The 16,963-nt window shown below is 40.8% G+C and overlaps 1 protein-coding gene across 1 annotated transcript; it reads right to left on the bottom strand.

Annotated features, from left to right (window-relative positions):
- Positions 1-2,959: 2,959 nt before the first annotated feature.
- LSMEM1 (leucine rich single-pass membrane protein 1) lies at positions 2,960-9,374 on the bottom strand. The gene is made up of 3 exons (XM_007469746.1): positions 9,251-9,374; positions 6,796-6,924; positions 2,960-3,090 (listed from the first exon to the last, which is right to left on the bottom strand). Exons 1-3 carry the CDS (start codon positions 9,372-9,374, stop codon positions 2,960-2,962), a joined length of 384 nt encoding a protein of 127 aa, XP_007469808.1.
- Between the last annotated feature and the right edge of the window lie 7,589 nt (positions 9,375-16,963).

The following is a 16,963-nucleotide window of genomic DNA, read 5'->3' as shown; positions in this document are numbered from 1 at the left end:
CTTTCCCTATCAGGACATGTCTCAGTTCAGCAGTCCCTTCTTTCTTTTTCTACTCCTTTGCCTCACATTACTGTCCCGGCTCCCTCCTGCCACTGCGCATTGTGCTTTGGTCCAGGACAGACCTCAGAGAAGCAAATGTGGATTGATATGTTCTTCAGACTAGATCGTTTGGAAAACCACAAACCCTCCTGCTTATATTGATCAGCTCTTGTAAATTAGCTTAACATGTTGTTTTGCCAAAAGCTCTTACCCCACCATCCCTGGTCGGATCAGATCAGGATGCTATGGTCTTAAGTGCAGCAGAAAAACATTTGGCCCTAAGTCCCCATCAGTAGATGTTAAATTCAATGGGTTATTTCCCTTATACAACACCTACTACTTTTAACATTAATAATTACAATAACTAGCATTTATTGAGTACTTTGTTTCTGACACAGTGTAAGTCATTTATCAACTCTTTTAAGCCTTACAACAATACTAAAAAACATTTTATAATGATCTAATTTTACTGATAAAGGAGGAAAGAGGTTAATTTCCACAAAGCCACAGTAAATGGTGGCACCAGGATTTGAACCAAACAGTTGGGTTCCCCAGCCCATGTCTCAACCACCATAGTTGACTGCAGTGAGACTTCATGTAACCAAAGGGTATGAAGGTTCAGCTATGCAAGATGAACAAGTTCTCAAGACCTAATGTCCAGAATGGTGATGATAGTTTAACTACACTGTATTGTACACTTGAAATTTACTGAGTATAGATCTTAGATCTTTCCATACACACCACACACACACATTCATACAAATAGTAACTACGGAGAGGTGATGAGTACGTTAATTAGATTAATTATGGTGATCATTTAACAATGTATGCATAGATCAAAACATCGTTATACGCCTTAAATATATACAGTTTTTATGTCAATTATATCTCAAAGCTGTTTTTTAAAAAAAAGAAAGAAAAAAATGGATGATTTTATTAAACAAAAATTCTCCAAATGTTAACATTTACCATAGTGGCTTTATACACACATAAAATTTTTTTGAATTTTAATTTTCTTTATACAGCAGGTTCTTATTAGTTATCTATTCACACACACACACTTATTTTTCTGAGCCATTTTGGAATTGAAGACATGATATGCCTTTATCCTTAAATGCATGTGTGTTTCCTAAAACCAAGAACTGTCTCATGATAACCATGATACTATTAGTAAAATCAGGAAATTAACATTGATATAATACTATTGTCTAGTCTACAGACCCTATTCAGATTATTCCAGTTGTTCCAATAATAGCTTTAATAGCAAATTTAAATCCCTGTGTTAAAAAAAAAGACTACATGTAGCCAGCCAATATTTTAAAACAGGATCAACAGAAGTTGCGAATCTGTGAATCCAAATACCAGGAGCTGTAATGCCTGGAGTTCCCCAGGCTGTGTATGTGACCATGGCTCCGTCGATGCCATACAGGCAGGACAGTGCAGATCCAACGAGATGGATGCAAAAAGATGGATGAAATGATTTATCAGACACTACACTACTTCAGGTTACAAAAATCATAACTTCCTTGGAATAAAGATCATTTATTACTGAGCACAAAATATCCACTGTGTAGGGGAAAGAAAAAAAAAGGCATAACAAGACCAAACGGGTTCAAAGAAAGAAATGGGTACTTTTAAAAAGAGTTGTTGCATCAGCTCATCTGTAGTTTGTGAAACAATGTTATAGCAAATCCTGATAAATTATTTTGCCACACCCCATCAACAGGTGAATAAGAATTTTCCAATAAATACAAATCAGATTTTTAAAATATTCTGCATGATATCAGTTTTTTTAAATTAAGTATGCAGTACAAATGTTTTTGAGTGCAAAAATGGATAGGTGAAATGTCTTGTGTTTATTTCATTAACTAGTTAGTGTTATAAAATGTGTGTTTATGTATGTGTCTAACTTTAGAATAAACCCAGATGTTTCTGATGAACCCAAAACGATAGAATTGCAATAGACTTCACACAACAGACTTACACAATATATTTATATTAAATAAAAGATTTTCTAAGACTCATGCTTTTAAAGCTGATTTATATCACAACATATCCAATTTCCTAAATTCTGTGCCTTACCTTTTGTGCTAAAACAAGGCAGGTTCCAAATATTCCAAATATATGGTTTCCCACTGTAGTTTAATAAAGGCTACAAACCTATCAGATTTCCTCACAATTAATCATCAGGGTACTGAAGGATTCTTTTCCATCAGAAACAAAGTCAAAAAGCTTATATATCTACATATAACTATACATCTCCTTTGTTCCTCACTTGAATGTAAGCTGCTCTCGAGTATGGTGGTTTGTACAAAGCAAGCAGCTCAATAAACATTAGTTGAATAAATAGGGCTCTCTCTTTTGACCCCACCCTACCATAGGCACATAACTACTATTAGCAAGTACCAGTAGGCAACTAGCTTGGAGGCCGCCCACCCCCGTCCCTGGAGAAAGGAGTCAAAGTGTAATCACCTGAGCAGAATCTATTTTATTGCAGAGTTATCACATGATTCCCTTGAACACAAATAATTCAATGAATTCCTTAGGCTTTCGAGGGAGTTCATAAAGTTACATGAGGTGCCATGAAATTTACTGGCCACAGTGAACATATTCTGGTGCCAAAGCTCCTTTCGTAAAAGAAGCTGTACATACAGAGCCAAATTCCTGTTCTTGTTTCCTGTTGGTTCTCTTCCATGCTAGCCACCTTTAACCCCATGAAAGCTGAAGGACCCTACCACAAAATCAGCCCCCTTCTGGCGGCTGTCCCCAGCCCCCCTTGCCTTGGAGCTGCTCCCATCTCTGTAGTGGAAAGTTGGCCTTTGTTGCCTGCAGATATGCCCTTGGTTGGTTATTAACCCTGTACCCTCCCAGGACAGCGAGAAGCTCAGGTGTTAGCAGTTGCTCTTGGAAGATCATTCCTTTAGTTCTGTTCAGAGTCCAGTTGGTTGAGTCGCTTTACAATGATGCTGTTGATTTTCTTAAGATCATCTATATCCCTTCCCTCAGCTGCTAGTCTTCTTGACACATCTTCCATCTTGTTGCCAGTTTGAACTTTAAAATGAAAAACAGACAGTGTTACACTGGTTTCCAGTGTGTTCCATCGGGACTCATCAGAGCCCCGTTGGGGTGCTCGGCTTGAGAGCCGAGAGGCCCTCTTGGCAAATCCCCTGCTCCAGTATCCCACCCAGCCCAGAAGCCCAGAAGAGAAATTGATGAAGACTGAAGTTATCAAGTGAATTATTTTTACGGCTTCTTGGTGAAAGACTTGACTACCTTTGGCAGACTCCACACAGATTTTCGCTAAGAAGGACTTCGCTGTGAGCAACCACAGGAAACCACCAGCGTCTGATTATCCCCACAGAAGTGACTGTTATGTTGTCTCATTTTGAGACCCATTCTCAGAAAAGGTTTTTCACTCCACATGTGGGAGGTGGGATATCTTGGGTTCCAGACTACTTTGATATACACAGCTCTCCTGGCTCTAAATTACCAGCCCATAATGAATGTATAATAATTCCCCTCAGACCACCCTGAGAGCAGAGAGTCCATATTTCCAAAATAAATAGAACGCCTGGTTATTTAGTAGGTCAGGGAATGGAATACTCTGAGGTCTGCTTATGAGTTAAAATTTCCAAGAAAAGCAGCACAAAATCAGTATTTAATATGTGAGCTCCTTATCATTTCCATTGCAGGCAAGTTTTTTCCAAGATATCTTTCAGGAACTAATGATGGTGGTAACTTGCTACTGGGTTTAGCCAAAAACTAACATGGGAAAGTGTTAGAGCCTCACCTTCCAGGCTTGGGACAAACTGTTGCCCAGAAGCTGCCTTTCCCCCATATCTGAAAAATTATGTTGGATGAATTATGGTCCAAGACATGACAGAAAGGTTTTAATTGAGCTTTGATGCAGAGCCAGGCAGAGATAGCACTTGCTTCTGGAGAAAAGTGTGAAACAAATAAATCCATAGCATGTGACATACTTCCCCTCTTGGGAACCTTCTACGTTAGTCCAACACAGAAGGAAGTAGCAGCCATATTGGACTAAGGCTGTTCCACGATACAGTGGCTCCAAGTTAAATTCCAAAAGAGAAAAAGGTTTCTATATGCAAAAACATTAGAGAAAAATCATGCCTGACCTGCCTTTTGGAAATTCACAAGAAGTAAAATAAAATACCTTAAGTATTACTAACCCAGCAATTCTCAAGCTCATTTGACCATATAGAACCCTTTTTTAAATTAAGGCAATACTTAATCACATCCCACATATCTACATTGCTTGGCCACTGGAAACTGCTACAGAGGCAGGTAGGCACCCATGGTAACCTATCCTTGCTGTCCATTATTCCTCTTTAGGACAGAGATTGTGACAAAAACACAAGGTCCAACAGTTTATTCAACGTAATCAGTATAAAATAGCCTTATTTCTCTTGCATAAAAATGTCAGGGTTATAAAGAATATAAGTTCTTACACTTCAGTTAAAATGACACAAATTTGCACTGAACCCCACTGACAGCAAAAAGGTTTCCATGTTAAAGATGAGCACAGGCCAAGTTCATTTATAGCTGCCTGTGCCAACTCTGGTCTTAGGTTGGGTTAAGGTTTATCTGAAAACCACAGGAAGCCTTTGTTATTACTTCAACACAGACAGTGGAGGGCCAGGGAGGCCTGGAGGCAGACAGCTCAGGGTATGAATCCCAGTTCCGCTTCTGACTAGCTGGATAAATGTGGAGAGTTAAACTCTCTGGGCCGTAGTCTCTCATCAGTAAAATAGAAATATTAGACACTACCTTGAAGGGTAGAGCAAGGACTTAAGATAATGAATTTAATGTATCTGGCAAAAAGTAATTGTCCAATAAAAAGACTCTTCTTTATTCACATTATTTTTTCTAAGATTTTTTTGATGTGGACCGTTTTTTTTTAAAGTCTTTATTGAATTTGTTACAATATTGCTTCTGTTTATGTTTTGGTTTTTTGGCCGCAAGACATGTGGGATCTTAGCTCCCCGACCAGGGATCAAACCCGCACGCCCTGCATTGGAAGGCAAAGTTTTAACCACTGGACCACCAGGGAAGTCCCTTCTTTCTGTTTCTTGATATGACTTTGCCCTCAATATAAAACACTAGAAGCAAACATAAAATAAATCTTATTCATACAATGGGGTATAATGTGGTGATAAAGTGAATGGTCTTTGATGTCAGGCAGGGGCGTCTCTGAGCCCTGATTAGGCACTGTTGTCTGTTGGCCTTGGGCATATTAATTAATCTCTCTAAGCTTCAGTCTCAGCATTGATAAAACCAAAATAACAGTTATGACGTGGTGAGCAAACAGACATAAACGCTTAGCACAGTGCCTGGGACAGAGTGGGCACCCAATACATAACATTTTTAATTATCATTGCCCTAAATTTTACTACTTATTTTCCCACAAAAAACAGCAGTCCCTTTGGGTTGCTCCCAAGTCGGTAGGCATACCTGAAATTTCTCAATAGTTTAACTTAGTCATTTCCCGGGCAGTTGAGGCAGGATGCCATTTGGAGCATCAACTTATGTAGTATAACATTTCAGGAGTAACCCATGTGCTCTTTCCTGCAGGTTCAGGGCCAACCCTCCTCCAAAGAATAATCACATGCAAGGGCACCACTATTGTAAGGAGAGTTCACACTGTAGCTTCTAAGTGCAAAAGGGCATCAGCAGGGTGACAAAGAAGCAATTAAACATCACCGCTTCGCACCAGCTCTGAAACCTATACCAGGAAAAGACCTTTAAGCTGGAAGGGAGACGAAGTTTTGGGGAGGAAAAGGGGTTAGAAGCTCTAAGTAAGAGTCATGCCCTCTGCCCACTTCCCATCACCACCACTGCTACCTCCACTGATCCTGAATGAATTCGAAACAGGCATTTCAGAGACATGGGACCCATTGCTCATTTAGGAGTTCTGAAGGCTGCAAGGCCTGCAGGGCAGAAGAAATGACAGTGTGATGGACCCAGGCAAGAGGGTGTAAAGCGTGACTCCTTCTCTCAGGCTCCGTCCACTCTTAAGAGGGGTGGGAGGGAACTGAAGTAACCCCAGGTGGTGGTCTGCAGGGGACAGCTCAGGGAGGCTACTGGTGGGCTTTCCTGAAAGGGCAACGTGCCTCAGGATGGACAGCACCCCTCCCCGACCTGAGGCAGAGAGGAGAGCGGCCCCGAGACCTCAGGGGATCTCTTGGCTGAGGGGCTGTGTGGGAAAGCCTGGGTCAGCACTCAAGGGTGGACACGCAGGGCCCAGGCCAAGGGCAGGCAGGATGCCAGCCTGGGTGGTGTCAGACAGGAGCAGTCTCCTCCCATCCCAGCACTGCCTCTGGGCCCTGGCACAAGCCCAGTTAGTGCTTCTAATGGATTTCAGGGAAGCGAGGGAACCTGGAAGACGAGGTGAACCTGACTGTGACTGAAAATTATAGACCTGAGTTCATGGAGAGCCCATGTGTTGGGTGAAGAAAATCCCGAGTTAGCTAGAATAAGCTGCCTACCATTGGCAGCTAGGGACTCCAGGTGAGAAATTAAAGCATTATAGAAACATTTAATGTCCATGTTTGCGAACTCCTGTCACTGAAGGCTTGTGTGTGCCCCAGCGACCCGGCCCAGAGCAGCAGGTACCCTAGGCATTCACGCGGCAGCACTGACTGCCAGGAAGCACTGCCTCGTTACCAGAGCAAAGCTAAACAACCAGCTACAAAGTAAGTGCACAGCAGTGATGAAAACTGTGTCGACGGTACTTACCTATCAGAAATATCACGAAGGAAACCAGCGCCAGGCTGACAATCAGCACGATGATCAGCCCCACCAAAAACAGACTGTGGTTTCCATTTCCTGAGTTAGTGCCGATGTCCAGGATTTTCTCCTCTAGAGCCAATGTGAAACAAACAACAACAAAGACAAAAACTCCTCGGCATTAAAAAAAGAGAGAGAGAGAGATGTAAGGGATATGCCCATTTTCCCTCTGATCACTCTGGAAAGAGACTTATGTTTGAGGAATGTCTTCGGATCGGGTGCCCTTTGAGAAGTTGTCACCTTCTTCTATATCAGTATCCAAAGAACAAGTCAGGTCAAGCTATCTCCTCAGCCCCTATTTGGAAAATTCTTTGAAGATCGTGTTAACACTGATGGAGCCAGACTTGGATTTTTCTTTTGCTTGGGGGAGGGTGGTGGTGGGTGGTGGGCAGGGAATAAAGAAGTTAAGGGTTCAGAGTGATGGAGGCTCTATTGCCCTTTTCCCAAAGTGAGCCAAGAATAAAACACAGCTGGCTGTGGGCCACTTACTCTGGGTGAAAGGCTGAACACTCTGAGCTATCTCCCAGAAAACTTGATTTCCTATAAAAATAACCAGTTATGGGCTTCCCTGGTGGCACAGTGGTTGAGAGTCCGCCTGCCGATGCAGGGGACGCGGGTTCATGCCCCGGTCTGGGAAGATCCCACATGCCGCGGAGCGGCTGGGCCCGTGAGCCATGGCCGCTGAGCCTGCGTGTCCGGAGCCTGTGCTCCGCAACGGGAGAGGCCACAACAGTGAGAGGCCCGCGTACCGCAAAAACAGAAAAAAAAAAATTAAAAAAAAAATAAATAAATAACCAGTTATGCTTATATCCATTTAAACAACAACATCAAAATGACCCTGATGTGATCTGGTTTCTAAAAGCTGTTTCCAGGATGGACATGCTCTGGAAGCAAGGTTCTCTTAAATGTTTTACAGTTGAACTGAAAATGCAACCATGCTTATAAAACAGCTTGGTTCACCCAAACCATGAATTGTCTGCATTTGGTCACTGTTTTGTAAGGCCTATTTGCCTAATAACACCCAAATTAAATTGAAAAAGAAATACAGAAACTTGCGGTAATGGAGATCCTTGAATTGCCTTCTGTAATCCCTCCTACTTTGTATCAGTCCCACACCCTCTGCTACTTGACTATGGAGAGATGGGGGCTTAGGTCCTGTGCTTTATAGGGACATCCTGTGTCACACCCTCCAGAGCTTTTCCTTCCTAATCATAGCCACGGCATAAGCTGGCACCCAAACACCTGCATTTATTGAGACCGACTGCAGTAAAAACAGGTGAAAATCTGAACAAATTAAAATGAAGAGAAAAACAAGAATTCAAAAAGGATTTAGGGGGCTTCCCTGTTGGCGCAGTGGTTGAGAGTCTGCCTACCGATGCAGGGGACACGGGTTCGAGCCCTGGTCCGGGAAGATCCCACATGCCACGGAGCAACTAAGTCCATGCACCATAACTACTGAGCCTGCGCTCTAGAGCCTGTGAGCCACAACTACTGAGCCTGCGCACCTAGAGCCCAAGATCCCCAACAAGAGAAGCCACTGCAAGGAGAAGCCTGTGCACTGTAATGAAGAGTAGCCCCCACTCGCCGCAACTAGAGAAAGCCCACGCGCAGCAACGAAGACCCAATGCAGCCAAAAAATAATAAGAAATAAATAAAAAATAAAATAAAAACAAAAAGGATTTAGAAGGGGAATAATGGACATAAAATTGGGACAGTAAGAGTTTTGAGTGCATGTGAAACAAACAGCAAGTGGGCATTTATCACCTGTGTTGGAATGTCAGCGTTTAAGCTAGAAAAGATGGGGCTCAGAATAACCTGAGAGAACTCATTTATAATATTTAGGGGACAAGATACACATGTAGTATTTAGTATTCAGCAGCTTTTTATTTTGTGTTCCCCCTCCTCTTTCTAATGCTTTGAGGCAATCTGTAATCTAAAAAAATGAAGCTGACTTTTTTGCCCAACGAAATCTTAATGATTTTTTTTTAACTAGATAAACATGTGGAACAATCCACTACGAAGTAAGACCTCTCTAGGAAAGTGGGCACCCTCGGTGACCTGGCTGTGGTCACTAGAAGGCACAAAAGCGGCCAAGAGGGATGAGTAAGCCTCATCTCAGCAGCCTCCGCCACTTTCCAGGGAGAGAAACTCCACAGGGAACTTCTTAGAACTTTTAAAGACAAGAGTTCAAATCTTGCTTAAAAGCCAAGAAAGCCCACAAGCCTGGCAAGTATTCAGAGAACAAAAGCAAAAATTGCCTAATACTAAACAGCATCTCTAACGCGGAGGCTTCCTAATGCCCACCCCGCCCTCAGCCCACGACCACAGCTCCAGCTCAGCATTCGCTATTTTTAGGTGGCCTAGAAGCCCGGACGGGTGGCCAAGCCTGGGAAGGCACACATACGGAACAGATGCTGTGATCCGGCAGGACAGAGGTTTAGTTTGTTTAAGTCATTTATGGAATCCACAACATAAAGCTTTCTATCTTCAGGGATGCCGCCAGAGCCGGTGTCCTGGGAAGGATTCATTGTCCCTGGAAGAAAACACTGCTGTTAAACACGAGAGGCGGGGCTGGGGAGCCGGCCTTCAAATGGATCACAGCCCACAGGAAGTTGGGCTGGCATGTGAGGACCCACCCACACATACTACTGCCAAATGAAGGGCTAGAAAAGTTTAGCTGTTCCTTTTGGGGACAACATTGAAACTTCTTTTTGCTTTGCTTGCCTGGAAGCTCAGAGTCAAGTGTGTGTCCCAATTTTAACGCTTTAATACCTGCTTATCTGCACTTGCTCTTTCTTCCTGCTCAGATTTCTCAATTCTGTCTAAATTTACCCTCTGGGCCTCTTTTAATTTTTTTGTAATTGATTTTTGAATGTTTCTCTTTATTACACTGTTCGTATTCTGGCGAGACTTCTCAAATCCTTTGTGCAAGAAGACGATGTATAAACACATAAAAAGATAAAATTAAGCTAGGCAGCCTGTGGCCATATTTTGAGAGAGGAAGAAAATGTTACTGTGAACCATTCTAACTGATGAGGCTTTAATACAAAACTATACTTTTTATATTCTCCCTCAATATGGTATAGGAGTCCCCACCTTAAAGGTATCCTTTAGTCATTACAGACTGGCTCTGAGACCTCAAGACAAAAATCTTAGCAAACTGAGTACGGAGATGAATACTGCAGCTGTTGGAGGCTAAACTTCAGGACCTCTCAGGTCTCTTCCTTCTGTGTTTCCTTAGAGTGCGGTCACTTACGTAATAAGTAATTCTAAAATTGTGATTTACATTGAAGATAATATTCTCTAATGATAGCACAAGTTCAAGCTACACTGAAAAATCTGAATGGATTAAAAAGTTCTATTTTAAGATGTCTCTCTAGCACAACAGAGAACTTGTGACCTTTTAATTATGTGAAAAGGATGTTCTAGGAAGACAAATTCCGATTGCTATCAAAGCTTTCTTCTTCACAGTTATCTCTTTTCATAAAATGAGTCTAACAATGGATGTGGGATTTTTTGATCAGAAAAGGATTTTAGACATGCTCTCATCTAGCCCCCATCCTTTCCACAAATGAGAAAATTGACGCTCAGAAGGTAAATGCCCAAGATCATACATTAGCTAGTTGCTGGGCTGGAAGCAGGCCTCACGCTTCAGAGTTCACTGACCCTTCCCTTGTGCTACCTTTCTTCTCCACACCCTTCCCGAATCCTTTGTCAAGACTCAGCTCAAACCTCACCTCCATTAAGAATCAACCCGTCTTTCCCTTGTGCCCTTGCTGGATACTGTACATTCTTCTATCAGAACATCTGTTCTATTCTATTGCATTTATTTGCCTACATCTTTGATTTCCCCAATTGACTGAACACTCCACAGGGTAATCTCCAATCCTATTCTTCAAATGCCCAGTGCCAAGTTTAGAAGCCAGTGACTTATGTTAAGTTGGAACAACTAAAATATTTTATTTAGGATTTAAATCTCACTATTTCCAGAAGAATTTGAGACAGTTAATAATAAATACACTAACATAAAACTGAGGTTAAGAATCCTCGTGTCATATCTATCTGGACTTTAGTAAAAGCAATGCAGAAAACTTCACGTCTGCCTATGTGGCAACACACTATTGACTTCCTCTTAACATTTAAAAAATTTCCTTTAGTGCCCAGCTACAGAATGAAGGCAAATATGATTAGAGTTAGGAGAAACCAAATTCAGGGGAAAAAAAATGAACACCTATAGAAGATCTGAAAAAAGAAAAAGTATCAGCCATTTACTAAACAGATTAAACTGCACACTAAAATATTAAGACCGAACAATTTCCCAGTAATAAATAAAAACCTACTAGTACTTGTAAAAAAAAAACGTTCCCCCAGAACCCTAGCTAAGAAAAACAGTGAGCTCGAAAAGCCATGAACTAGTTAAATTTTTTTTCAAAGTAAAAATCTAAAAGGGTGTTTCAGTTATGTTGAAATTTTAATTAACAAGAACACCTAACTCCCTGAATACTTTAGGTAAGATACTACCGAAGCACTTTAGATATAGATATTACTGAATTCCAAATATACTTCATGGATCATTCCTAAGGGAATGACTTTAAGTGACAAAAAAAAGAAAGTAACAGCATATAGAACAGAGGGGCCTTAGAGATCAATCAAATCTCATCCTTTTACAGATAAAACCAAAAGTGTTGACTGATGCATGGTCACAGATTCCTATTCTTTTAAAAATGTTTTATATTTTATCCTCTCTTTATATATTATCCCAAACACTAATATCTGATGAGGCATAAAGGTTGTGTCCCATCATAGGATCATCGTTCCACACACAGAGTCTATTTTAGGCTTGGTGGCTGACACATAGTTCATTTTTGGATCTCTGACTTGACATCCTTGAGCCTTAGCTTCTCCTCTAGGGATGTAATTACTATTGCTTAAATCTCATACTGAGGCTTGAATCAGTGTTTACAAAGTAGAGGACTAGCTAGAAAATCATAGCTACAAAAACTGACTTAAGAGCTGCACGACTAATAAAATCTCCAAACTACTGGCCTTGCTGCTAACTCAAAAGGTGATTCAATGCGACATCAAACCCAGAAGCACTAACATAACAACTTAGAGTGAACTCTGAAGTGCTCTGAATGGAAATCTCTTCATTTGGGTAAAGTCACAATGTAAATAGATGCTATTTCAATGCATTTTTAATTAAATGCAACATGCAAATGAAAAATAAAGAGCCACTAGAAAAAACTGAGTTGAGTGTGGTTCACGGACGCCAAGAGCCTGCAAATGACCCTGTGAGTAAATGGATACAGGATCACATGGCCCTCAAGCCAGGACCCATAGCTGTTTGACACCCAGTTGTTGCTATCTTTGCATCTCCACATGAGAGCATCCGGGAACAACCAGCAGTGCTGGAGCAGCCAGAGTGTTACTAAATTCTGCATTGCACTAACTTGACCCTCCTTCTTGACTGTGGTGTGCAAATTTGCTCATTAAGATTGACCAACCAAAGTAGCATCCTTTTCATGGAACCCTTTCTAATACCTTGAGCTGAAACATGTTAATTTTATTTTCCTCCAGTTTAGATCAATGCTAACAGCTGATTCTTTTTGTCATTTAAGAATTCTTTGAATACCTAACTAATAAATATTCTGACCAATATCATCGTCTATGAAAATTTGCTTTGCTCTTTACTTTTTACCATAGGTGCTTGGTATCAAACCAGAGAAATAACTCAAACCAGCACTGCTTGCCACAAAATCAAAATGGTTATAATAGTATTTAATTCAAAGCTAACAGGAAGCTTTATTGAGCAAGTCATGGTAATTTGTTCTATAATTCCATTTCAGAGTCAGTGCCTCTTCACATCCAGGAAGTAATTTTAAAAATCAAGTCTACATCATCTGTATCAAAAGTTAAAAAAGCACAGAGTAGGGCTTCCCTGCTGGTGCAGTGGTTAAGAATCCGCCTGCCAATGCAGGGGACACAGGTTTGAGCCCCAGTCCTGGAAGATCCTACATGCCACGGAGCAACTAAGCCTGTGGGCCACAACTACTGAGCCTGCGCTTTAGAGCCTGCAAGCCACAACTACTGAGCCCGCGTGCCCCAACTACTGAAGCCCGTGTGCCTAGAGCCCGTGCTCCACAAGAGAAGCCACCGCAATGAGGAGCCTGTACACTGCAACAAAGAGTAGCCCCCGCTCACCACAACCAGAGAAAAGCCTGCGCACAGCAACGAAGACCCAACGCAGCCAAAGATAAAATAAATTTAAAAATTAAAAAAAAAAAAAGCATAGAGCACATGCAACAAAAAACATCCCAGCCTCAAGAATCATAATTCAGTCTCAGTAGAGTAATAGCATGCAAATTACTTACAAAAATGTGAGCTTTGACTGCTAGGTTACCAGGAAAAACAAATTATTCAGAAGCAACTATAATGACTTTCTAGAAATTCTGTGGCTCTTTCTTTGCCTCCCTTCAGCACACGGTGCTCCTATAAGGCCCATAAACCCCAGCATGAAACTGCTGGTCTATATTTAGTGTTAACTTAGCCAAGCAGTGTAAGATTCCAAATACTGACTTTTTTTCATAGTGCCTAAGGTTTTTAGTAAATATAGTACCGGGACTATGCTTTAAAAAGAAAAAACCACCAGGCCTTGATTTAATTGGTAACTGATGAGGTTCTGATTGGACTGAGATTTACGTCCTTATTTGGCAGATGTGTAAACTGACACAGTTCCTGCACTTCTGCCAGGAGGTGCTCCCATATATAAATATCAGGTAGCAGGCTGGAGCTGCCACTCTGACAACTAACTTGCACAGGACTCCAGTCAACAGGAAAAGAATAAGGCTGACCGTCTAACCAGGATGAGGGCAGATCAGAGGACGCCTAGGGCTTGCAGTAGCTACAGAAGCGGACTGTGCGTGGGAGATTGCATGGCTACAGACCCAGTGCCCCCACTGCCGGCAGTGGAAGCACTTTATCTCATCAACTTTCTTTCCTTTTCAAAGGCTTTATTCTGTGAGTTTTTAATGCATCCTCCTTTCTCAGGAATGTCAGCCTCTGACGTGGTTCCCTCTCACACATGCCAAGGACCATCTGCCCTCTGGGGTACATAAAAGCAGCACAGTGAGGAGTAGACTATACCACAAGCCCATCCCACTGACTATTCGAGCAGGAAACTGAGGGTTAAGTGGTAAACGGATACATAACCCTTTATAATCCTACCCTCCATTGCCATCGCTAGACAGACATTAATTCATCCTTGAGACATATTGCATGTCAATTAGAAAATGTTTGCTCCACAAAATTCCTTTTACGTCTGTATTCAGTATGGAGCTCACTCTCCTTTTGGGGGAAAAGAGTGTCATCTTTCAAAGCTTCATCTATACCTGAGGACCAGTTCATGAAGAAAGACAACGTAACTAGTAACTTTTTCTTAGAAGCATATAATACATTAAAATCTATACCAAATTTCTTGGAAAATGAGAATGTTTGTTAGCTATTATTTTAATTATCATATTCAACTTTAATCTCCCAACTACCTCATCTGTTTTAAACCATCTATTCTTTGAAAAAATAATAGGATGGTCTCGTTTTGAACATTGACTGTTTTTCTCTCTCCTGTAAACCTAACCCTTGAAGTATCAGTCACCTCCACTCCGCCTCAAAGGTGAGGAAAATGGAGACTAAGCAACTCCTCCTGCCAAAGTCTGAATTCAACCCTATTTTACACCAGTGAGGGGGATGAGATTTTTTATGGCTTATGAGCCGTTAGACTTCTGGAGAACCAGTGAAGAACAAAACAAGACAACCTACCTCATTTTATCTACTCTGTATCTGAAAGGCCACATCCAGAAGAGTTCTGAGTCACAAAAAGAAAATAGGTATTCTCACAAGAACTATTCAACCTGGGGATATTTTCAAGTATTTCTTGCTTTTTCTTTCAAATATTATATCTCATTCCCAGAAAATTAAAACATGCTACCAAAGACTTGAGTCAAAGATACCAATTGGTTCAAAATTAATGACTAAACCTCGAAGAACTTACTAGGCAGGGACCATTTTAAATTCCTTTAAGCCAGCAAGATTAACCAAGAATCAAGGAATGAATTGGTCTCTCATATACCATTTTACTGCCCTGAAGAAAACTCAAGCATTCTTTCACATTGAATCCCCAGTTATCCTGTCTAGCAACTACCCATCAATTTGACAAAAAAGGCACCCATCTATAAATTTAATATACAAATTAACACTTGCTTATATCTTCTTCCTCCTAAAATCCCAGTAAAAAGGCAGAATAAAAATTATAAAACCACAAGTATAAAAATAGGAGGAAACAACACTGAGCAAGATTTCAACAAATGTATCAAACAAGGGAAGGAGAGAGTGGTTGGTACCTGCCTTAGCAGACCTCCGGAGGACCAGCACTGCTGAGTGAGGTGACAGACCCTGCAGAATTCAGGCAGGCTCAGGAACTGGAGGCAAAAGTGAAGTATGGAGCTAAATACAGGCAGGTAATTTCACGTTAGCTGAAAATATAATGCAACAAGAAGACTGGAAAACCATGTTACAGAAATCTCCCAAGAAAAAGAAATAAGGCCAGAGGCTCAACCCAGCAGCTCTAGCATCTCATGGGAGTTCCAGATCAAAGAAAATGTGTATGTGTGTGTGAAGGGGGAGAGGAGGTCAAGAACTTAGTATTTTCCAGACTGCCAGAGTCCACCAAATCACAGTACCACCCACTTTTAGAACAGTAGAGACAGATTCAAAGAAAAGAAAAAGAAACAAATCAGAAATTAAAATCCCATCAGATATCACAGCAACACTTTAATTAGAATAGAGCAATGCCTTCAAAATCCTGAATTTGGTTTTCTACCTAGAATTTTATATACCAAGCCAAAGTATCTGTCAGACATCTAAAGTCCCAAAATAACTGACCTCCCACACACTCATTTCCAGAAGTTACTGAAGGAAGTGTTCCACTTTAACAGGAAAGTAACCTAATAACGAAGACAGGGGGTCCAGGAGATGTGTAATCCAACTTGCAAGAGGAAAACAAATCCCAGGATGATGAAGTCTCAGGAAACAGCTGTATACTAAGATGACAGAGAAGTTAGTCTAGACTGAAACAAGTACTCTGTTCGGCTTTGACCATGTGGAAGATAGATTAAAGAAGAATTTTACAAATTTACTTGGGACTATTTTGGAAAAGTTAGCGATGTGTGTGTAAAACCAAGACAGGATGTCCTATGAGAATGGAAATGTAAGCATAGTAAACCATCTAGTTCAGAAATGAATAGAAATATGGTCACTATAATGCAAACGATGCTAATTTAACCAAAAAAAACAAAAAACAAAAAAACAAAAACAAAATGGGAGAAGGGAAAGTAAAAAGGCAGAAATCTTCACCTATCGAATAAATAAATAGCTGTGTAAGCATACTACTTAGAAATCTGAAACCAAGGTGCTAGAATAAACTATAAAGGCTGAAATGAAATGCCTCCTGAGAAATGGGAAAGGATGGCACAGGGAGCTAACTTCCTTATAAGCCTTGAAATACTATTATACTATGTATATATATCACTTTAATAAAAATTCATTAATATTTTAAAATATATGAAATTGAAATTTTAGAAAAAAATATTATTTGCAATCTCTTCTCCATGGTTCTAACCTACTTGGAATATAAAGAGGTGACAACACACAACGCCAGGTTCGAGATTCCAAGTCTGTTTTCCATTGCACTGTTTCTGAGGGATGGAACTCATACTCCCAGAAGCAATAGTGGTTGCACAGGCCAGCCAATGATTTTCAATGAAGAGGGCACATCAGACCTTCCAGAAGAGGTTGAAGATGTGGCAGAGAGATGCTAGTTTAGAAAAAATACCTCTATTTTGGTCCTTACCTACATGCTTCCCCACCCCTCATCACTATTTTCTGCATTAATATAAAGAAATAAATCTATGAATTCTAAACTGCAGGTATTACTTGTGCAATATAATTTTAGTATAAAGTTTAATAATAACAAAACCCTAATGCACTGTCAAAATGCTTACAACTTCCCATAAAGTAAAAAAATCACCTCATGGGCAACCAAGCAGCAAGTCTTAATAGTTGG

This window comes from Lipotes vexillifer, unplaced genomic scaffold (genome assembly GCF_000442215.2).
Source record: "Lipotes vexillifer unplaced genomic scaffold, Lipotes_vexillifer_v1.1 scaffold597, whole genome shotgun sequence".
NCBI classification, from domain to species: domain Eukaryota; kingdom Metazoa; phylum Chordata; class Mammalia; order Artiodactyla; family Lipotidae; genus Lipotes; species Lipotes vexillifer.
This window is presented reverse-complemented; position numbering and strand designations above follow the sequence as displayed.

Coding starts and splice junctions, on each gene's coding strand:
- LSMEM1 (XM_007469746.1), bottom strand. CDS start 9,374: ATGAATCCTTCCCAGGACACCGGCTCTGGCGGCATCCCTGAAGATAGA. Junction 6,925..9,250: donor CGGATCACAGCATCTGTTCC/GTATGTGTGCCT, acceptor GTTTCACATTGG/CTCTAGAGGAGAAAATCCTG. Junction 3,091..6,795: donor CTTCGTGATATTTCTGATAG/GTAAGTACCGTC, acceptor TTCATTTTAAAG/TTCAAACTGGCAACAAGATG.